Source organism: Crinia signifera, chromosome 4 (assembly GCF_055691185.1).
Source record: "Crinia signifera chromosome 4, ASM5569118v1, whole genome shotgun sequence".
Taxonomy (NCBI): Eukaryota; Metazoa; Chordata; class Amphibia; order Anura; family Myobatrachidae; genus Crinia; species Crinia signifera.
The window spans coordinates 113,228,623-113,252,417 of record NC_139220.1 but is presented as its reverse complement, the minus strand read 5'-3'; the positions used below and the strand labels follow the sequence as shown (position 1 = coordinate 113,252,417).

The window sequence follows — 23,795 nt, the reverse complement described above, 5'->3', positions numbered from 1 at the left end:
TATTTAGAAAAAAAGAGATGTTCTGATTGGCTGCTGCAGAAGTGAGAAGTCTGCCAGACTTCAGAAGATGGAAGAAAAAGCTATTTTTCCTTCACACAACGATTGTATGTAGAAAGATACACACTGCGCTGTCATTCAGAACTGTAGTGGTAATGAAGGGTAATGTGATACAATAAAAATATATATATGAGGCACACCAAGCACAATGAGTAGAGGACACGCTGTAAATGGATTAAAAACTCTTTATATAGACAAAAATTAAATATAAGGATAAGGTGGGTAATAAACTAAAATTGGAATATAATTAACATTTATACACATATATATAGGACCACAAATAATTTACTAAGATTAGAGGTGGGTAATAAACTAAAATTGGAATATAATTAACACTGGGCCTTATTTTGGTTCATTCTTTCTGACAAAATCCTTCTTAGATGGGCAAAACCATGTGCACTGCAGGTGGGCAGGTGTTACTTGTGCAGAGAGAATTAGATTTGGGTGGGGTTTTACTTCAAAGTGAGATCTATATTGCAGTGTAAAAATAAAGCAGTCAGTATTTTCCCTGCACATAAACAAAATTACTCACCCAAATCTAATTCTCTCTGCACATGTTACATCTGCCCCCCTGCAGTGCACATGGTTTTGTCCATCTAAGAAGGATTTTGTCAGAAAGAATGAACCAAAATAAGGCCCACTGCGTATACTTTAAAACGGCAATCCTCTGAAGGGACATTTTTACTTCTATTTCAATACCACCCTTTCATTCCCGCTGGGACGCCAGCTTACTGTGGTTTATGAAATTCACCAAGTCTGCTATTTTATCCCCATTATACTGGTCTAATTATCAGGAATTTTACTGTGTATTAACATATATAATTGTGTCCATTATACTCCAATTTTAGTTGATTACCCACCTCTAATCTTAGTATATTATTTGTGGTCCTATATGTATGTATAAATGTTAATTATATTCCAATTTTACTGTAAGGGCACAAACATGAGAACAGAGCAGAAAATAATGTTTTATAGAAGGAGTTTCTCAGCATCCGGTTACCATAAGGATAACTAGACATTGATGGTTGCAACATACCTCACCACTGGTTTCATCATTGGCAGTGCAGCATGGGTGATGGGGCCTGGAAGCAGGTGTTGGAATAATGTTGCCAATGATATGTGACATATTGTTATTATAAGTGGATGCAGGTTAATTTGCTCAGACTCACACAATGCTCTGGTTATTAACAATAAAGAGTGAGGGAGCACAGATATATGGAAGATGGTTTAGTCTGGTGAATAAACTGGAAAACCAACGCAAGCTCTCTTGCTGACAACGATTACATAATCTTACCATGTCTATCACCTCCCCCGATTTTCCTGTCAGTGTATAAATTAAATCAGTGCTGTTAAAATCTTCAGCATTGAGTTGCCCAGCAATCATATGAAGTTTGATAAAGTAAACAGCATTTTCTTTGTTTGCTATAAGATTCTTTATCTGTCATGGAACAGAAAACAAATAGTAGTATGAGTTTACATACAGCACAGAAGAACAATAATATGCTGCACCACCAGTACATTTTGTCAAATATAACGGTATTTGTGTATTATCACAGTGCCCACGAAATCGGCCGCAAATCGGGCACAAATCGCATGCAAAAATCAGATGCAATTTAGCGGCCGATTTGCGGCCGATTTTCTGCTGATTTGCATGCTATTAAATCCTTGCACACCCTCACTATCCAAGTTAGCCTGAAGCGTGGTGAGCGGACGCGGTACGTGTCCCCCTGACCTGTTCATACCACCACTATCCACGTCGGCATGGAGTTGATTTTATAAAGCGTGGCGAGCGCAGCAAGCCACCGAGCCCGAAGCGTGGCGACATGGAAATCGATCCCGAAACGTGGTGAGGGGACACCGATTACCTGACGTGCTTTCCGCGTCCGCTCGCCATGCTTCGGGATGGTTTTCCACGTGCGCTTGCCGCGCTTCAGGCTCGGTGGCTTGCTGCGCTCGCCATGCTTTGTGAAATCAACTCCACACTGACGTGGATAGTGGGGGCAACAATGCAGGCAGCCTGATTAAGTAGGATTCAGAGACACTCGTCACCAGCACTGTAGCCCTGCTTTTATTGTCCCGCCTCTGCCACCAGCCCACAACATTTAGCTGCAGACTGTGGGCTGAGGCTGTATGAGTTTATCACACACACTGACTTTCAGAATCAGAATCAGCTTTATTGGCCAGGTATACTTGGGAATACTAAGAATTTGTTTTCGGTTTGCTGTGCAGCAGCCAGGTGGTTAACAAGTACACAACATACAGTATAAACAATAAACAATATAAACAGGTAGGGGAACATGTACAGTCATACAGAAAGTTATTCCGAGGGGACACCGTGTTAGATTATGTGCAAAGGGTTAGTAAACATACGCCAAAGAATAGTTCATCTTCTTCAAGCTGATGCATATGATGATGCCAGCAGTCTCTCTCTCTCTCTCTTTTTTTTTATAGAACAGTCCTGATTTTTAAACTTAAGGCCCCCTTACATTAGAACACTTTTGCACGATTTTGGTAGATTCCAACCATTCGGGTCGATATATCATCTGAAAAGTGCCACATCATTTGTGTTTTCCATCCGATCCGATGCGATGCACGGTCCCGTGAGAGTCGTATAGGAGCCTCTAGGTTAGTTGGACCGCACCCAGGGGCATAACTATAGCACCGCAGCCCCCGCCACCGCGGGGGGGGGGGGGGGCGCTGTGCATGTGGGGGCGCAGGGGGCTGAGGTGCTATAGTTACCTACCCCTCAATCCCCCGCAGACTTACGTATCTTGCTGGTCCCGGCGGCTCCGTTCTTCTGATGAGGACCACAACAAAATGGCCGCCCCCTTATAGCAAACAGTTCTCTGAAACTGTCTTCTGTACGGGGGCGGCCATTTTGTGGTGGTCCTCAGCAGATGAACGGACGGAGCCGCCGGGACCAGCGCGATAGGTAAGACTGCGGGGGAGGGGGTTAACATAGGCGGCGGGGCGACGGGGCAGCGGAGCGGCCGGGGGGGGGGGGGGGGGACCGCACCTCTGATTTATAAGTATCGGATGGAAAAAGGAGTTCTTTGACTGACAGTTTCCAGTCCCTCTAGCCCCTAATCCAGCCCATCAGATATATTGTATGGTACAATGGAGTGATTGGATGCAATCACTCCCGGGAAGGTCTAGGGGGAGGTCAAGGGAAATTGCATCCAATTTCAACATCAGATATATCGTTCTAGTGCAAGGGGCCCTTAAGGATTGTGATCCCATAACAATTAGCATGGTTTGGGGGAATGGGGAGCACTTTGGGTGTATCCTGATTATCAAGCTGGGAATGTTGGAATTAAGCATATAACATGCAAACCATACATAACTTGTTTACCTGTAAACAGACTTTCATGAGAATACTTACATCTCTCCCTTTGATGCCTCGGTTTATAGGTACCAAAACAGTGAAAGGTCCCAGTGATGTCAGTGGCCATGAATATACCTCTTTGGGAAAAGTAAAAGGTCATTCAGTAATGGGCTTGTTTACTCGCTGAGATTAATGTCATACAGGCAATTATACAGTGGGATGGGATCTCAGGGTTTATACTGCTTATATTGTGTGCAGGCAAAACTCCATGTTCCTATTATATCATACTTGCCTACTTTTGAAAACTAGTTTTAGGGAGATTATAGTTGGTAATAGAATTTTGCAAAGTGCCCCATTGAGGCAACGTGTCATGCTCATACCAAAGGGCGTGGCTAGTTCTATATATCGAGAGATTTTGAAAAGAGATTGTGAACGTGGCACCTAGAAGCGTGGGTGTGTACTGCTACATCTGAGAGGAATCTTTTAAAATGACTTATATCCAGATGTAGATGGAGCCCAAAAGCAGTTAGTAAGAGCTACTGTACTTGGTAAAGTGCTGGGAAATGGTGCTGATGATTGTAAATGTAAATATATCTGTCTTCATTCCGTTTTTCCCCTTAAAATGTAACAGTGTAATGTGGGCTAAGTGAAATGAGGGAGATTGCTAGACTAATGAGGGAGAGAGGGAGATTGCTGATATTTCAGGGAGTCTCCTGCAGAATGCAGGAGGGTAGGCAGCTATGTATTATATGTGGCGTAGTGAGGACACAGTCCGAACAACACAGGCATGTCCGGACAGTTTTTTGGGGTGGGTCAGGTGGCTGCCTGATGTCACATTCAGCCGCTGCTTGCCTAAAAATGGCTGCCCCATATCAGCGTCCACAGTCAGGCTGCACAGGCTACAATAGAATTGCGATTGCGATTTCTGACATGCCATTGTAAATACATCATGGTTGCCTACCTGACCCTCTCCTTCAGGGAGACAATGCTCTGTTCCTGGACTTCCCTGGTAATGACCTGTAGTGAAACACCTTTCTTATCAATTACCTAGTTCACCACAGCTGATGGCAATCATACATTACCAGGGAAGCCCAGGAACAGAGCATTTTCTCCCTGAAGGAGAGGGTCCGGTAGGCAACCCTGAAATACATTGCAATGGTATTGCATTGAGGAAGACTATTTGTGTGGTACAGGAATCATCTTACCCTAGAACATGTAATTATAACATACTGTATCTTGGCCCTTTACATGAAAAACTAGGATAATACACTTTTATGAATGAAGCCAGCAGTGATACTCACCAAACAGGGTTATAGCAGTAGAAAGTTTCCCCTGCCACTGTCCCGGATCTTTATTAATTTCTTTGATACGTTCTAAGATGTTTCCATAGCATATAAGGCCGTTCCCAACATATCCCTTCCTGCATGTGCATCTGTTTAATAGGCCATGGGTGAGTATGAACGTTGTCAGTACACACACACACACACACACACACACATTCTACATAGGGGGTATGGGTCATTGGGTCATTGGGTCAAACAACATTATGTCGAAATGTATTGGGCATGGTTAACATGGACATCGTATTGGTGCACCGTGTCCCCACGCAGAGCTCGGCATGCTGCTCGCCACTATTCTATTCTCCCTCCATGCCCTAGTGGATGGTAAGGCATGAAATCGCACTGTCGGAACATGTCAGCTCAAAAAATAAAGTGATAAACCCATGTCAACCTTGTGACTGTCGACCTAGCCATTGTCAACCTAATGCTTGTCTCAACCTTCCATCCACGTCGACCTTAGGCATGTCAACCAATTTAAGGTGTCTACATAAGCAATATTGACTTTCAGTGGTCGACCCAATGCATTTGGTGTGTTGACCTACCAACCGTATACCACATACTGTATGGTACATTAATATAACCACTTACCTCATTGTCTCTGGTCTAATGGTAGTGCAGTTAGCATGTATACTGCATTTGCTCTTGGTTGCACAAATATCAATCACGTGACATCCGATTCCAGGTTCATATTTATTGTATCCTTTTATACATTCACAATGAGACTGGAACACAAAGAGAATTGTTAAGTACAGAAATAAAAATATCTTTGATCTTCTAAATATGAAAATTATATTTGGCAGGAGACCAGGACATTTGGTGTAAGTACAGTCAAGTAATATAAGATTCATTTTGAATCTTATATTTTGAAGGGCTCTTCTCTTTTCCAATTTGAAAGGTTGAGTAGCCGGACGGGGAATGACAGCAGGCGGGGGATGCCGGAGACCAGAGAGCCAGACGGAGGGAGCAGGGGGTGAAGGAGGGAACCAGGGAGCCGGGCAGTAGAAGTCGCTGCTGGGCACTTAATGAAAAAAAAGCCATACAAATGAATGGGAAGCCATTGGCTCTCTGGTTGTGGGCATTCCCCATCCGCTGCCATCCGACGCTCCATGGTCCTCTTGCTGGTGTCCGCCGCCCCCCTGCTCCCTCCGCCTGCAGCTCCCCGGGAGCTGTATCGGGGCCTTAACTTACAATTATTCTCTTTCAGTAGGGCAGATTTATTAAGCCTGAAGAAGAGATAAAATGGAGATAAAGTGGAGATAAAGTGAAAGGAGATAAAGCACCAGCCAATGAACTGTGTTTGAATATCACAGTTGGGAGTTGATTGGCTGGTGCGTTATCTCCTTCCTCTTTATTTCCACTTTATCTCTTCACCAGGCTTAATACCACTGCCCCACTGACCTTAAGTAAAGTTGACTGATCTCAATTCAAATTAGTTTGTTGTAGACTCGTAAAGGGAAGTTTACAGGAGTGGCCATAGAATATTCATAAAACATAGCAGAATGACAAATGGTACATGTTATCTCAAAATTTAGGCATAATTAATGGAAATAAAGGAAAACAGCTTATTACTTGAGTATGGATAATGAGATATCTACCATCTGAAATCCCTGCTATTTACTGTCAAGCCCCCTTGACTCTTTTGGTGGAGGTTAGTTACCCTCCCAGACTTCCACAGTAATTGGGTAACAGACCAGAGTTTACAGGAATGAGAGCTGTAATCTCCAATGGAGAAGACTGGGAATATTCAAACTCCCACTGTCGATGGCCCCTGTCAACCCTTTGCCACCCCAAAGGTTCTGAAACTGCAATTGCCTGTGATTGCAGCTTAACAGCACAGTACATGCGTGTTCTGGGGTGACCCAATATTCATTGACAAGTCAGAAGGCCTCCTCATGTCAAATTCATTTCCCAGTCTGTTGTTAGGAACATAATACTCACTAATCAGACCCGAGAGCAAAATATGTGATCCGTAGAGGTGGAGCTGCAGCACAGTCCATAATTCAAATAGGGAAGACACACCAAACACTGCCACGCATCTCCAGCCGGGAATCACTGGCAGGTGGTGTGACTCCCCTATTTGAAGTATGGACTGTGCTGCAGCCCCTCCTCTGGAGACGCACCTGGTGCTGACACAGTTCCCAAAGCAAAATGGGTGCCGGACGCAGTCCTGACAGTCAGGTTACTGACAGTCATTTACCCGACGTCGGGATCCCGACTGTCAAAACGCTGACAGACAGGTGCCCGATGGCCACCTGCTATTTTACCTCGTGGGGGTCCACGACCCGCATAAAGGGAGAATAGAATAGGTGGCGAGAGTGTAGCGAGCCCCCGTGACCGCAGCGTGGCAAGCGCAGCGAGCCCGCAAGGGGCTTTGTTGCGCTCACCATGCCGTCTGAGTCCAGGCATTCGGGATCCCGACTTCGGGCTAATGACTGTCAGGATCCCGACTGTCAGAACCCTATACCACTCCCAAGCAAAATGCCTGTTGGATGAGATGCTGCAAAGTCTGGCAATATACCACCTCCAAACATTAGGTTCAGTTAAGAAACTATAAACTGTAGATTAATGAAATCTCACCTTTCCAGGCCCATCATATTTACAAACAGTTGTTGCCGTGGGACAATTTCCAGCATTTTCCTGGCAAGGGTTCACTGGCAAACACACATTACCATCTCCTTTATAGCCCTCCTTACATGTGCACTTGTGTACATTTGGACTTATATATGTGCAATCAGCTGCTGCATGACAAGCCTTCTTCAAACATGGATTAATAGCTGGAAATAAAGGGTGTTATGCAGCATCAGCATCAATGTGTTAATACATAATAATATAAAGTATGTAACCAATAATATCAGTATTTATATTTAGTTTTCCGTATTTCTGATATTCTTGATAGCAGTCTCTAGTCAGTCTTATTGCGACTTGATTGTTATTCATGTGGTGGAGTGAGAGGTATCTGAGCAGTTATTGCTAGCTCTATGATGTTACATGTGCAATCTGGGAGCTGAAGCCTGAGTGAGGACAGGAGCCGGGACCAGTGTGCGGGTGGGGAAGCGGCATGCCACGGGGGCGCAGAGTCTCTGTCAGCATATAGACAGAGACCCTGCACCTCTCCAAAGTTGGCCACCACTCTGATGGAGAAAGATGATATACTGTAGATCATAGGTCTTCAACCTGTGGCCCTCCAGATGTTGTGAAACTACATGTTCCAACATGCATTGCCACATTTTTTCCTATAAGAGCATGCCAAAAAACCTCAGGGCATGCTGGAACATGTAGTTCCACAACATCTGGAGGGCCACAGGTTGAAGACCTGTACTGTAGATGCTCTTGCACCTATAGTGCCTGATAGGGGAACGCAGAGCACGGAGCACTACCTGGAAGTGAGGATTCCAGGGCAACAAGCATGTATTCCCCCTGTGGCAATGAGCATGTAACCCCCTGGCAACTTGCATGGGGGTTACATGGGGGTGCTATTTTTGTAGGAAAATAGGTTATGGAACTGTGAGGCCCATCTCTGCCTCACTGACAGCAGCACATCCCTGCCTCACTGACAGCGGACCATAATCTACCTCACTAGCAGCAGCACATCCCTGCCTTACTGACAGCAGCACATCCCTGCTTCACTGACAGCAGTACATCACTGACAGCAGCACATCCCTGCCTCACTGGCAGCAGCCCAACCCTGCCTCACTGACAGCAGCACATCCCTACCTCACTGAGAGCAGTACATCCCTGCCTCACTGACAGCAACACATCCCTGCCTCACTGACAGTGGTACACTCATGTCTCACTCAAAGCGGCACATTACCGCTTCATTGAAAGTGGTGTTTCACCACCTCACTGACAGCAGCACATTTCTGAAATCTTTAATTCACTAACAGTTGTCCAGTTCCGGGGCGTAACTAGTACTTTGTGGGCCCCATAGCAAAATCTTGAAAGGGCCCCCTCCCACCATTGTCTCCACAGTTCCCTTTAGGTGGGCAAACAAGAGAGTATGGGGGAATGAGAGACAAAGGAAGCTCATGGGGCTATTTAGATCAGCGTTCTGTTATGTTGGAGAACTGTTTTCTCTAACTAAAGTGTCCTGCCATGATGCTGTTTGAGCCATGCTAGGGCACAAAACAGCATTGCAGAGATATTTTTGTCATATCTTTGCTCGCACCACTACTGGAATACAAGCAGTAATCCACAACCCAGGCTAATTGACTCCAAAGAGGGTACCCGAGAAAGAGTGAGAGAAAAAGAGAGAGGAACAATAAAGAGAAGGAGAGAGGGGTGGTCAGGGAAAGAGAGAGGGCCTCATGGTGGCAAAAGAGGGAATGAGAGAAAGAGGGTGTCAGAGAGAGAGAGGGGGGGTGAGAGAGGGAAGGGTGCAAGCAGGAGTGAGAGAGAATGTCAGAGGGAGGGAGAGAGAAAAAGGGGAGAAAGAGTGAGGGTGTTGGGGAGAGACATTGAGTGAGAGAACAAGCATGTCAAGGAGAGAGAGAGAGCACCAGTTAGACTGTCAGAGTGAGCGATGGAGAGAGAGAGGGGGGGATGTGTGGGTGAAAGAGGTGGGGAGGAGAGTGAGAGAGGAGAAAGATTAGGGGCAGAGAGATAGTGATAAAAAGATTTAAGAGGTGGATAGCAGAGGGTGGGGTAGTGGAGGACAGCGGGAGTGGGTCAGGGTAGAGGAGGGAGGAGAGTAGGGATAGAGAATCATAGAGGGGAATAGAGGAAAGTATATAGGGGAAAATAGATGAGGAAGGGAAGAGGAGGAGATGGCAGTAGAGGTGGGGGATAAAGGAGGAGAGGTGGTAAAGGAGGAGAGAAGGGGTAGAAGAGGAAAGGGGGAATATAGGAGGTGAGGGTGGCAGAGGGGGTGAGGGATGGATAGAGGAGGAGATGGGGTAGAGGTGAAAAGGGTAGGGGAGGAGAGGGGGGTAGAGGAGGAAAGGGGGTAGAAGCAGAGAGAGGAGAAGAGGCGGAGGGGTGGTAGAAGTGGGGAGGGGGAGTAGAGGTGGAGAGGGGGGTAGAGGCGCAGAGGGGTAGTGGAGAAGTGGGTAGAAGGGAGAGCAGGGTTGTTACGTACTCATAATTTTAACCCTCCCAATCCCCACATATTAGCCGCACCTGTACCATCTCCTGTGGTGTGATCTCCTGCAGCAGGTAACCAGTGCCAGGTCTTCAAGTGTAGATAACCAGCGTAGATGTAGATTCTCCTTCTGCTCACCCCTTTCTCCGCTTACCTGGTGACGGATCACCTTCTCTCCCCGGGCACCCAGTCTCCTTCCTCCGCACTCCCTGCGCCTGGTCTCATACTTCCTCTTACCCAGCCCCGGGTCTCCTCTCTCCTCTTACCCAGTGCTGGGTCTCCTACTTCAGCTAACCAGCGCCGTATCTACTTCATCTGCTCGCCCTGCGCCGGGTCTCCTACTTCCGCTTACCCGGTGCAGGCTTTCCGCTCACCAGGTCTAGCAGTGTCGCAAGTGCGCCGCGGAGGGGCACTGGACAGTCAGTATTTAAATAGAGAAAAATGAAAAGGGTGCAGGGGAATGCCTGCTGAGGCCCCCGGGCCCCCGAAACCACCGGGCCCGATAGCAACTCCATCCCCTACACCCTTTATAGTTACGCCACTCATCCAGTTACATGTTTATTCATTAAAATAATTGACAACTAAAAAGCCTAATTTGTATCTTTCGTAACAACAGGGTCATTTTATAAGATATACATAGCACGCTTGGGTATGCTGTTAAAGTGGTTTTAAATGTCAATGATAGAAGACAGTATTGGACTTACGTTCACATTTTGCTCCTTTCAATTCATAATTTGGCATGCACTGACACTCCATAGCACCTGTTCTTGAAGTCATACAGCGGGTATTTTCTCTACAATTCAGTGCCACGCATTCTGGCAAAGCTAATGATAAAAAAAATTCATATATTGAAGTGACATATATAATGCATGCCAATTTAATTCATTCTGCTTTGTAAAGGACAAGTAAATATTTTATTAGTATACCTTTAAGTGACCATTGCCTATAAAATCCTACTTACGTTGATCACACTTAAGTCCACCATAGCCAGAGTAACACAAGCATATACCATCTTTGTTGATCCCACTGTTGCAAACACCATGTAGACAATCACAAACTGTGATGGAAAATAAATGACAAAGGTCATTAGACACCAATTAAATTCCCCAAAATGTGGTTGCATTTAACTCATTGAGTGCCAAGTGAATTTGTAAAAATAGGTGTGAAAATTGCCAAGTAAACATTTTTATTAATCATAATGACCTGTAATATTCAACATATATAGGAAATATGATCTTTTTTTACACAACTTTTTTAATTTTCATTTATATAACAAATGTGAGTGACACTGGCCTATTTTATGGATATTTTGCGCATCTCTCACAGAGATGTTGACACTCAAAGGGTTAAAATGAGCTGAAATCATCAAACATAGCAGAGTCACACAATAAGCTGAGGGTCACATCACTTTTTAAGCCTCACTGACATCAAAACCAATGGTACTGTAGGCAACCTTCAACCTACCAACAGTAATGTTGAACACAAATTTAACATGATTTTCTTTTCATTCAAACATCTTAAATAATTGTACATCTAATGGATTAACTGAATAATGAAACCAGCATTCTGGAATAAGATTAGCAATCAGCAATACTATGCTGCTGTATACAGATAATAATAATTAATAATAATATAATCCAAGTCAGATATTGAATAACAAAATCAAAATAGTTGATAATGATAGTTGGGAAACTCATGTTTGCGTTTTATGTTTTTGTTGTTAATGGTTATATATATATATATATATATATATATATATATATATATATATATATTTTTTTATTTTTTTACTCAATAGTGGTATGGCGCCTATAACAAAGTCCAAATGCAAATTTGCAAAATCCGTATCCAGTGAAGTAATACAGGAGGTCTTTTTCCAATGGTTTGTTTATTTATTATTCTTCACAGGATAGTCAGGTAAAAACGCTTGTAGACAATTCCAACGCGTTTCGTCTCACAGAGACTTCATCAGGGGAAATACAATAATCTATAATGGGAGTATAAATTTATATTCGCTGGTAGGTTTGGATTAAGCCAATTAGTGTGGCCTAAAATGGAACAGGTCTTAAAATTCCTGTCGGCCTCCTTTGAATTGGAGTAGGTGAAATTTGCCTATGAAGTTGCAGGTATCTGAATTCCTGTCAGCCTCCTTTAAATCGTACTTAAAATAATTTACCTAAAAAACGTGGATGATGATTCTTCATCCAAATAAAATAAACATATATATCTTCAATGAGACTCCTGTGTGCTTCAGAGAGGCTAGCAATCTAACTAAAACATTTTTTGTGAAATAGGCTCTAGCGCGAGTTGGAATATTGGGGATACATATATATATATATATATATATATATATATATATATATATATATATATATATGTAGCAAATATTTTGCTATATAAATTAGCCAATTGAGTCCAAACTGGCTCAGTTCACTCTTGACAGTTTGGAATTATTTTGCTGACATTTGTCATGACAGCGTAAGGATGTTGACATTGACCACATCCATATTCACCATGTCGACATCTTTCAAATGCAGACAAATTGTTCCTGGTAGTCCAGCAGGGTTTTCCTTTGTTTGGTGGGTCTGGCGGCTAAAGCTTTGTCTCTTCGGGGTAGGGCCTGATTTAAGGTTCCATGTGCCCAAGGGTAATACACATGTAGCTCCCCTTATAATGTTCATAAACTCACGTGTATGGGACCCCAGGAACTCACCATCCCTCTGGGCGTTTAAGAAGACATTTTTCCAACATCAATGTATACAATGATCAGGCCGGAGCGATGGAAAGCAAATTTAAATCATCAGGTTATGAGGAGAATAATTTAAAAGCAATTAACACAAGAGTAGCTGATATAGATAGGGCAAAATTATTAAGACCAAGTGGTAAGGCACAAAATGACAACAAAACCAAGTTTGAATGGGCATCCATCACGACGTACAGCAGTCAATACAGAACACTGGAAAAATCACTTCAAAAACCATGGGGGGTACTACAAAAGGACCCCATAATAGGAAAACTCCTACCAGATCGGCCCAACTGTATCTACAAGAGAGCGCCTACCATTAGGACTGATTTAGTTAGAAGTGCTGTCGCGCCAATGAAGTCCATGACAACAGTCAAATCAAAGGGTTTTTTCAGATGTGGGTTATGTTTGGGCTGTAGGGGAATTCCAGGGGACTCTTCTAAGATAAATGAAGTGACTATTAATCATAAAGTCTTTAAGATTTGGGACTTTGTCACGTGCAATAGTAGTAATGTTATTTACGCTATTGGGTGCAAGTGTAATCTGTGGTATATCGGACGCACGTCCAGACCACTGAAAATTCATATCAGTGAACACCTTAGAAATATAAGAAAAGGTGTCACCACCCATGCTCTATCGGAGCATTTTAGGGTGAAATATAATTGCTGTACATCTGATATAATTTGTTTTTGTGGCTTAAGACAAATCAAGGAGAATTGGAGACAGCGGGGATTAGCTAAGCAATTAGCTAAGGCAGAGATGCAGATGATTTTTGATTTAAATACTTTAATCCCCGCTGGTCTCAATTCTGACTTTGAAATCAAATGGTTTTTGTGATCACATGTACAATTCTTTTAACTTTGGTAATTTTTATGTATAGATTGATATGAAATGAACCACCGATGGCATACAGAAGTCCGGCAGGCGTTACCTAGCAACTGAATTGCAAATGAGCTTGACAGGAAATTACGTTGCGGCATACAAGTTACATTCACCTTCAAAGCTAGAACACGCCGGGCCGGAAAAGATGTATCGGCACTCAGCACTCCGCTGCGTCAGGGGCTGAGGTTGCCGTAGAAACCCTGGATGCCAGGACGCGGCGGAACAGGAAGTCTGCGTTGAAGCAAAGGACTATGGGACTGGTAGTTCTTACACTAATTAGGAGTCCTGCTGAGGCGCAGAAATTATCTGTAGTATAAAAGGAGCTTTGGTGCAGCCAGTAGTACACCTTGAAAAAGTCCTCGTAGATGAAGAAACAAGTTGGTGGACTGCACTATTGCCAGAAGGGAGACAGTGGGACCGGAGGATACTCACACCAAGAGCCCAGCAGATTGATTGTGGAGTGATTCTCATGCTCATTTGGAACTGCCTAGCTGACAGTTCCTTACTATCCGGTAATTGCCAGTCTCTGTTCATCAAGAAATCACCTTGAAAAAGGGCTACCTGAAAGCCCGAAACGCGTTGGTGGGAGGAGAGGACGCTTGGGGCACTTGTGGTAACTGGCGAAATATCATCTTAAGGGGACTAAGTAAAAACCGGACCCGGATAAGACACCGGAACGCCGGACCAGACATCAAACTCTGCATTCCGGAGCTTATAGTGTCTGGTCCGAGGGGTGTCCCATGCGGGGGGTGTCTTGTCCGGGGGGATGCCTGTGATTGCTCACACCAGGGACATGGGGAAGGGGAGATTACAGCCTCCCCGTGTGGTCTGGACCGTTCCAGTTTTTATTACACCCCCGGACCATGCGGTGAGGCTGTATTCTCCCCCCTCTCCTCTCCCAGGTGACAGGTGCGAGAGCAGCCTCATCAGATGGAGCACCTCCGGACAGGACACCCCCGGACCGGATACTACAAGCTCCGGAATGCAGAGTTTGATGTCCAGTCCGGCATTCCGGTGTCTTATCCGATTCCGGATTTTACCCATACCCCATCTTAAGCCTTGTTTTGGGGGATCCCTTCCATCCGGATAGGAGGGCACCCTGATTTATCACTAGTACCCAGCTTCCCCCTTTTTACTCTTTTTATTTTTTGGATTTTAAATCTGGTTTTAACACCTGTTATCTGCCGCTTTGGAAATAAAAATATTTTGTATCATGATCTGGATTCCATCATTTGTTTGCAAAAAATGCCTAAAGCTGCCTAGTGGTGGCACCAGCCCTGCCTGGGTGTTTCCACCGGTGAGTAGCACTTGCACCTAAACCTAACCCTCTGCTTATGCACCCTAACCACTAATCTCCCCTCCCGCAGTGACCATGTCTGCATTCTGAGAACGTCGCCACGTGAGGTGAGCATTCGGATGTTGATATTGTAAAATTGTTAACATTCTGAATGTTACATATCAAAATTTCAACAATGGCAACGCTATAACTGTTTACATTATGATTGTTTACTTTATAGCTACAGTACTTTTATTGCACTCTAGTCATATATGAGTGATAATGGAGCTTCTTTTTCCATAAAGCTAGTGCCACTTGTGGTAATATTCTGATAACTGCAAACTCAATCCTATGTCAGGTTAATTTAAGGCTGCAATCGCAGAGGGACATCACGACCGATGGTCTAGATTGCAATAAAATCGCAGTTTTTAGCAATCGCAAATGCAATGTCTTCATTATAACATTTTGAAATGCAGCAATAAATGAATGTGTCCAGCGATATTAGATATCTACATTTAACAATAAATAGCAAGAAATGTAGGAAAATATGTGAACAGAAAGTTAAACAGAAAAGCAATTGATTGTTAAAGCAAATGAGACATGTCATGAGATTGGTTGTGAAATCTGTTTTCAGTAGTTACAGCAGGTCACATTCAGTACTGTATTACAGATGGTATAATAGGACATACCTGAGCTGCAGTCAGCACCATACACGTTGTCATCCGCACACTTCTCACAAGCCGTTCCCGCAAATCCTTCCTAAACAAAACTGGACAAAGTTAGCCGAGGTTTGTAAGTAACATAAGCCAATGTGTGACAATGGAAACTCTTTGGGAGCCGGAGGTCAGGATTTTTTTTTTTATTATATCAAGTTGTTAAATTATCTGTATGCTCAACATAATCAAATATATAGAAAATAAGATTTTTTTTGGTCATGTCATTCCCAGAGGGCTGTGGATCATAGGGTCGACTTTTATTAGGTCGGTAGCGACTAGGTAGACCACAAAAGGTTGACATGCACAAGGTCAACATAAAAAGATGGACACAAGTAAAATATCGACATGAGTTTTTCACAATTAGTGTACCGCATATCCTCGATACTCGCTTCACTCAGCATGCTTCGGGCCCAGTGCCGCAATGCGCTCAGCACACTTTATCATTCCCGGTTCTAGTCCACGTGGATGGTAAAGTATGAAAAAGTTATACAAATGAGAAAAATTGGGAAAACACCATGTCGACATTTCATGTGTCGACCATTATCATGTCATCCTTCACTTGTGTTGACCTTTTGTCCATGTCAAATGAATGCATATCAGCCATATGGTGTTGAACTATTGACTGTCAATCTAGACACTGTCAGCCTATCATCCGGATCCCTTTACAGAGTACGGTAGTATAATGAGATGCTATTATGTCGATTTTTGTCAACTGAAAATTAAGACATTAAGACATTAAAGTAACTTAGCCTGCTCCTGCGAGAGACACACGTTTTCTCTGGGTCATCTGCACCCCCTGATGGGTGGGCACCCTTCCGGCAGAATGGGGAGATAAATTAAGTGATCCTGGTGGTGGCAATGGGATTGAATGATACAATAATAATTATGTTTTTGCAAGTCCACAGCACATGAAATCCCAGGTGTGCATGCAGCTGTCTGCATCACTAATACCCCTTTCATACCGCGAAAATATCCAGGGTCGATCCCGGTTTGTCCCGGGTCGACTTGAGTTAGTGTTTGGTGTGAAAGGGCCATGTTGAATATCTTGGGTACTGGAAAACCTGACAATCTGACCCAGAATAATAGCAGTGTTATTCGTGGTTCGGACCCGGGTTGCCTCCCTTGACCCTCCTATCCCCCCCGGATGACTTCAGCGACCTGGCAGTAAGCTGGGTCAAACAGCGCAAATGCAAGTTCGACTGGGACAGGCCCATGTCCAAATCGCGGGTACAATCTGGCATTTGAAAGGGGTATGAACGAGATCCAATATTATAGAGCACATACCTGACAAATGCAGGTACCATTTCCCGCCATCCCATCAGAGCACGTTCCTCTTTTGTTACATGGGGATGATGCACCACCAGGACATTCTGTGAAAACATCATAAGTGACTTCAGTACATTTATTCTTATTCATGAAATAGAAAAACACCGGTGTGTATAGCCTTGTGCACACATGACTAAAGAAAAGTGTGGTCAGAAAGTGCAACTTTTTTGTTCTGCCTATGTTTGATTGGTGTAATGTTTGTATGATGTGCTATGGGGTAAGCTCATTAGCAGGACATGATCATACAACACACTACAGTAGTTCTGCAATCTTTTTATGTATAAAGGGTTTTTAGTTAGATTGCAATGTGTCTGAAAACATAGCATTCTAAAATGTCTAAAAGTTTGTGGGGTAGATGTACAGTATGAAGCAGTGATAAGGGAGGAGAAGTGATAAAGTGCCTGGTACTTTTTAACCGGCCAATCAGCTCCTGACTACTAACTTACAGACTGTGTATAAAAATGGACAGTAATACCCCTTTCCCACTGCAGGCTTTACACGGTAAAATGCCATTTTTTTTAGCCTTTTTAAACGGCTAGAGCTGCAGTGGGAAAGCTCCAGGTTGCTTTACACGGTTAACAAATACCGGTATTTGTTAACCGGGTAAAAAGCAGTGTTTTTACCGTGTAAGAGCCGTTTTTTCGGCAGTGGGAAAGGGGTAGCCCTTTACCCGTTAAAAAAAAAAACGGCATGGGGTCCCCCCCCACTGCTGTAACCAGCACCAGGCTGAAGGAGCCGGGGCTGGTATTAAAAAAATCAGGAAACCCGACAAATAGGGGTTCCCTGATTTTTTACAACCAGCCCCAGGCTCCAGGTCCGGGGCTGGTTCCCAAAATACGGGGGACAAAATGACTAGGGGTCCCCCGTATTTTAAGAACCAGCCCCAGGCACAACCAGCCAGCAGGGTAATGCCACAGCCGGGGGACACTTATGATATAAGTTCCCGCGGCCAAAGTATTAACCCTACCGACCAGTCAGCCTGGCCAGGGGCCCTGGGGGAGTGGGGACCCCCCCAATAAAGGGGTCCCCCCCCTCCAGGACTTACCTGACCAGGCTGAAGCCTGGTGCTGTCCTCGATGCCCCTGGGCGGTGGGCATCGAGCTGATGGTATGGTGTAAAAAATAGAATAAAAACCATTGTCTTTTACTGGTGAACTATGAGTCCCAGCAAGCCTCCCCCGCAAGCTGGGACTTGGAGAACCACAAGTCCCAGCCTGCGGGGCATTAAAGGGCCCGCTGGGTCTTGTAGTTCCACAGTAAAAGAAAGAGTTAAATAAACACACTGACACACGTGAAAAATAAAAGTTTAATACATACATAACACATACATACTGATACTTACCTATCTTGAGCCCGTAGGTAGCCCTGGTCCTGATGTCCTGGTCCGTGTCGGCGTCTGTATCCATGTCGGCATCCCTGACGGCGTCGGCGGTCCGGAGTCCGAAGAAATCCATTTGGGAAGCTGTGGAAGGAAACCATACTCACCTGTCCCAGCGCAACGTAGTCCAGGTAAGGTCTTTGCAAAAAAAACAAACCGACACCCGAACCAAGCGAACAGGCAGAGAGCCGCACGGTGTGTTTACATCGTGCGGCTCCGCCCCCGAATGCCGCTATTGGCCGCTAGGCCGCAAGGCGGCCAATAGCGGCATTCGGGAGGCGGAGCCGCACGATGTAAACAAACACCGTGCGTCTCAGCTGTCCGCTTGGTTCGGGTGTTCAGTTTGTTTTTTTTGCAAAGACCTTACCTGGACTACGTCGCGCTGGGACAGGTGAGTATGGTTTCCTTCCACAGCTTCCCAAATGGATTTCTTCGGACTCCGGACCGCCGACGCCGTCGCCGACAGGGATGCCGACATGGATACAGACGCCGACACGGACCAGGACATCAGGACCAGGGCTACCTACGGGCTCAAGATAGGTAAGTATCAGTATGTATGTGTTATGTATGTATTAAACTTTTATTTTTCACGTGTGTCAGTGTGTTTATTTAACTCTTTCTTTTACTGTGGAACTACAAGACCCAGCGGGCCCTTTAATGCCCCGCAGGCTGGGACTTGTGGTTCTCCAAGTCCCAGCTTGCGGGGGAGGCTTGCTGGGACTCATAGTTCACCAGTAAAAGACAATGGTTTTTATTCAATTTTTTACACCATACCATCAGCTCGATGCCCACCGCCCAGGGGCATCGAGGACAGCACCAGGCTTCAGCCTGGTCAGGTAAGTCCTGGAGGGGGGGACCCCTTTATTGGGGGGGTCCCCACTCCCCCAGGGCCCCTGGCCAGGCTGACTGGTCGGTAGGGTTAATGTTTTGGCCGCGGGACCTTATATCATAAGTGTCCCCCGGCTGTGGCATTACCCTGCTGGCTGGTTGTGCCTGGGGCTGATTCTTAAAATACGGGGGACCCCTAGTCATTTTGTCCCCCGTATTTTGGGAACCAGCCCCGGACCTGGAGCCTGGGGCTGGTTGTAAAAAATCAGGGAACCCCTATTTGTCGGGTTTCCTGATTTTTTATTACCAGCCCCGGCTCTTTCAGCCTGGTGCTGGTTACGGCAGTGGGGGGGACCCCACGCCGTTTTTTTTTTTTTTTAATTCCCCCCCCCCCCCCCCTATCTTTACACTGCTTAAACGGGTTTTTAAACGGGTAAGTGTGAATGTGACAAAAACAGCTTTTAAACGGTAATTTACCGTTTAAAAGCTGCAGTGGGAAAGAGTCTTTATGGCTCTTACCCGTTTAAAGACCCGTTTAAAAAAAACGGGTCATTACCCGTGTAGGCAGTGGGAAAGCAGCATTAGAGGGGGAAATTTACTAAGATGTGTATTCTACTTCACATGTGATGTTGCTATGGGCAACCTATCAGAATATACTTCTTATTTATTTAGCACCCTCTAGAACAGTGTATTTCAACCACTGTGCCGTGGCACACTAGTGTGCCTTGAGCTGTTCTCAAGTGTGCCTCCAGATCTAGAGATGCCCAAACCAGTTTACAGCCACCACCAGTTCAGCTGTTATTTACTGGACTCTTCTTTTCATGTAAAGGGCCAATGTATTTTATTTGTGTTACCTGTTGGGACCAGTGTGATTGTTTTTTATTTGGGGGGCAATAGGTTTGGTTTTTTCCTGTGGGGGCAAATGTGTTTTGCCCTGTGGGGATCTCATGGTGTGTGCCTTGGCAATTTTAAAATCTTATTTAGTGTGCCGCAAGGTAAAAAGGTTGAAAATCACTGCTCTAGAAGATAGTAGACAGGATCTGATTTCTCATAGCAACATCACGTGAAGTAGAATACACATCTTAAAAAATTTCCCCCAGAAGCTGATTGGCCGGTGATAAAGTACCAGGCACTCTATCACTTCCTCTCTTATCACTGCTTCTTACATCTACCTGCAATGATCTTACCTGTTATGGGTTGGATCGCATCGCAACGCATGCGATTTGCATGCAATGCGATCCGAGGGCAATACAAAAAGTATGTGCAGCACATACTTTTTGTACTGTGCAATGAGATGCCCGCGGGAGGGTGCATCGCACGGTGCAAACGCACCGTGTATGGGCACCTTAAGTGTTGCCCATGGGAACCAAACAGATTCTAGTTGTCAGTTTCAAAACTGTTTTCAATCACGTCTTCCTTTACTGTAATTCAATTGGCTGCTATAGGGAACACCTCTACTAGAAGTTTTAGGGGCCCATTTATCATTTAATATTTACAGCTAAATCCACAAAACACCAGTTAGCCGCCAATATTAAGTATCACCTGAGTATATCAGTACACCCCTGCTGCGATCCCTCCTGCACCGCCACCGGCCGCATCCCCCCATAGGCAACTGTATCAACATCAGGCAGCATCACTTCGCATCCCTGGGCTACCGCCATTCTGAGATGGTGGTGGTCCATTGCAGCCTATTCCCATGGCGGCAGCTTGGTCAGCGGGCTTGGCGGGCGGTCAGTGCCAACAGCGTGAGCACATCACAGGGACGTGCTCCTTTCAGAGACCTGTCCCTGTGTGTGGGGGATGATACATCCCGCTGATAGGATTGCATATTACAATGTGATCCTGGGAGGTAATATTCCACCCAGATCGCATTGTGAATGTGATCTTCAACTTGGATACTTACCAGGGACCGCACCCATTCATCATTTGGGACTCCGACAACTAAGTATATAACCTCATTTGTCCTTAATAATAATTATTAAGTTATAATTATTTTTTATTCAGCATCTTTATTTTATTGTGACAGTCACTTGCTGCTATACACATAATTAAAAATATGAATTATATTGTTGTACTAGCCAAATTATTAGCGCTCCACCACAGTTTTTGTTTTTTCTAGTACTGTAACTATAGCCCTAAAAGCTTATGTGGCTGCACGTGAATACTTTTTGATCCAATATAGCGGCAAATAGTAACTTAGGGCATTATTCTGATCGGTGCGGATATTCCCGCATGCGGACGGACCGCCGATGTTGATCGTCTGCGCATGTGCAGAGGTCACTCTGCGCATGTGCAGGCGATTTCGCCGCACGGATTCTTTATACGCCGCACAGGGGGCGTGGAGGGGCGTGAGGGGCTACTTAGCCTCATTACCCTATGCATACGCCCCGCGTTTCATGGGCGTTCCCATGCAAACGCGGGGCGTATGCATGGTAATGAGGCCGTGACGCGTGGGTACGGGGCGGGCATCTGACATCGCCGGATGTCAGCTGCCCGCCCCCATACATGATTTCACACGGACAAGTGTCCGTGTGGTCTTGTGTTGCGGGACCTGGTGGAGCGTGCGGCCCTGCATTCGATGTTCAGCGACCATCGAATGCAGGGGCTGCTCCCAAGACGGAGGAGGCGTATCCCCGTCCAATTTCATGCGGATCGCCACATATCCGCGTACGGACGGCAGGTGGCGATCCGTATGGAAGGCGGGGATTCGCCTGCACGGTTGCGGCCGCATATTCTGATCGGGCCGCACCGATCAGAATAAGGCCCTTAGTTACTATACTAACTATACTATACTATAAATGTTTAGTTACTATTAGTAACAATTTTTTATTATCCAGTAATGTATCCTCACTACTAAAAGCAGTCCCTAAGAGGTAAACATTCTAACAGTCAGTTTTGGGTCTATTAAATACTGATAGACAACAGTTATCAAAATTGCAGTCCAAAAAAACAGCATTTGGCATGCATGGAGCTCCACTGTAATTTCAAATCAGCCTTTAACCCCTTCCCGACATTTGACGTATATATACGTCATGGCCGGGATGTACTTCCCGACACATGACGTATATATACGTCATGACTTTAAAATGTCCCCGCGTCTACAGAGGGACGATGTCTGCTGTCCCTGACAGCAGACATGTCCCTGCATGCCCAGGGGGGGCTGCGATGCCGCCCCCTCGTCGGCGATCGCTGTGATTGGCTGTTCAGTGTGAACAGCCATTCACAGCGTTTTCCTGTGTTACCGGCGAATCAGACGCTCGGTAACACAGGTGTCAATCACCGCCGGGCGTCAGGGGGCATGAGGGGGTCATCGGTGACGACGACACCTCACCCCACCTGCCCCCAAGGCTGTGATTGGTCCGTGGGACCCACGGACCAATCACAGCCAAGGCGCGTGATTTAAACTAACGGTGACTGCGCTGCAGACGCCATTCCGGTCTGGAATTGCGTGCAGAGCGGTCACCGTGCCAATCTGTCGTGATACATACCTGATCCTTGCCTGAAACTTACCTGATCACCGCTGATCACCGCTGGTAGCGTGCTGCCAGCAGCTGGATACTTCCTGGATCTTGTGACTTCTGTGTGTGCTGCTGCTGCAGTGTCATAGAGTCACAGATCGTGAGAGATAGGGACAGATAGTGACAGAGAGTGATAGAGAGTGATAGAGAGTGATAGAGAGTGCTATATTTTGTGTCTGCTGCACCCCCTTTTGTGCTGATCACTATATCTGAGGTGATCAGCAACTTTTTGGGGGTGCAGAGGTTTTTTTTTTATATATATACCTGTCAGTTGCAGCAAAGGTTGTGCTGCCTGTGCAACTGACTGCTGCCCCCCCCCTGCTGCCCCCCCCTTTTGTGCTGATTGTGCTGATTAATTAACTGATCAGCAACTTTTTGGAGGTCCAGGTTTTTTTTTTTTATATATATACCTGTCAGTTGCACCAAAGGTTGTGCTGCGTGTGCAACTGACTGCTGCCCCCCCTTTTGTGCTGGTCAGTTTAAATTAATTAATCAGCAACTTTTTGGGGGTCCAGGTTTTTTTTTTATATATATATACCCTGTCAGGTTGTGTGTCTGCTGCCCCTCACTGCTAATCAGTGGTGCATCACTGATCTGCAGTTGTTTTTTTTTGGAGAGTGCAGTGGGGTTTTGTTTTTACACCCACGTTGCTTGTGTGGGTGTCCTGTGGCCGCTGAGCGCTGATCAGTGACGTACAATCACTGAACAGCATTTTTGGCACAGGGTTGATATCATTTTTTTTTCTGCAGTTTTTTTAAATTGTTTTTTTTTTTTTTGGAGAGTGCTGTGGAAATTTTTTTAAATTGTTTTTACACCCACGTTGCTTTTGTGGGTGTCCTGTGGCCGCTGATCAGTGACGTACAATCACTGAACAGCATTTTTGGCACAGGTTGATATCATTTTTTTTCTGCAGTTTTTTTTAAATTGTTTTTTTTTGTTTTTACACCCACGTTGTTTTTGTGGGTGTCCTGTTGCCTTTGAGCGCTGTTCAGTGACGGACGTTACTGACCAACATCTGTGCTCAATTTTTGGCGCAGGACCTTTTTTTTTTTTTTTTTTACCCCCTTCAATTTTTTTTTTTTTTATTGGGATCAAATTCCTGTATAAAGTATTTTTTTTTCTGCACTACATACACACTACACACTACATACCCCCCGTGTTGAAATAAAGTTTGTACCCCCCCTACACTATACACGTGTTGAAACATTACACTTACAGAAACACAAAAATAAAAATGGCATCCCAAATGTCATCCCAAATGTCATCCCAGTCATCCAGAAGAATGTATTCAGCGGAGGAGGCATATGCCATGCTTGCCTCTGACTCTGAC

At 45.1% G+C, this 23,795-nt stretch overlaps 1 protein-coding gene across 1 annotated transcript in view; it reads right to left on the bottom strand.

The window, feature by feature from the left end:
• The window catches only part of LOC146074317 (stabilin-2-like), a 227,452-nt gene that overhangs the window by 178,908 nt on the left and 24,749 nt on the right, over nt 1–23,795 (bottom strand). The window contains exons 4-12 of the mRNA XM_083182260.1: nt 16,701–16,786; nt 15,390–15,459; nt 10,761–10,856; nt 10,504–10,623; nt 7,300–7,496; nt 5,311–5,444; nt 4,684–4,814; nt 3,440–3,519; nt 1,352–1,495 (exon numbers count right to left, since the gene is read on the bottom strand). Coding sequence (XP_083038386.1) covers nt 1,352–1,495; nt 3,440–3,519; nt 4,684–4,814; nt 5,311–5,444; nt 7,300–7,496; nt 10,504–10,623; nt 10,761–10,856; nt 15,390–15,459; nt 16,701–16,786 — 1,058 coding nt within the window. The remainder of the gene's footprint in view (nt 1–1,351; nt 1,496–3,439; nt 3,520–4,683; nt 4,815–5,310; nt 5,445–7,299; nt 7,497–10,503; nt 10,624–10,760; nt 10,857–15,389; nt 15,460–16,700; nt 16,787–23,795) is intronic.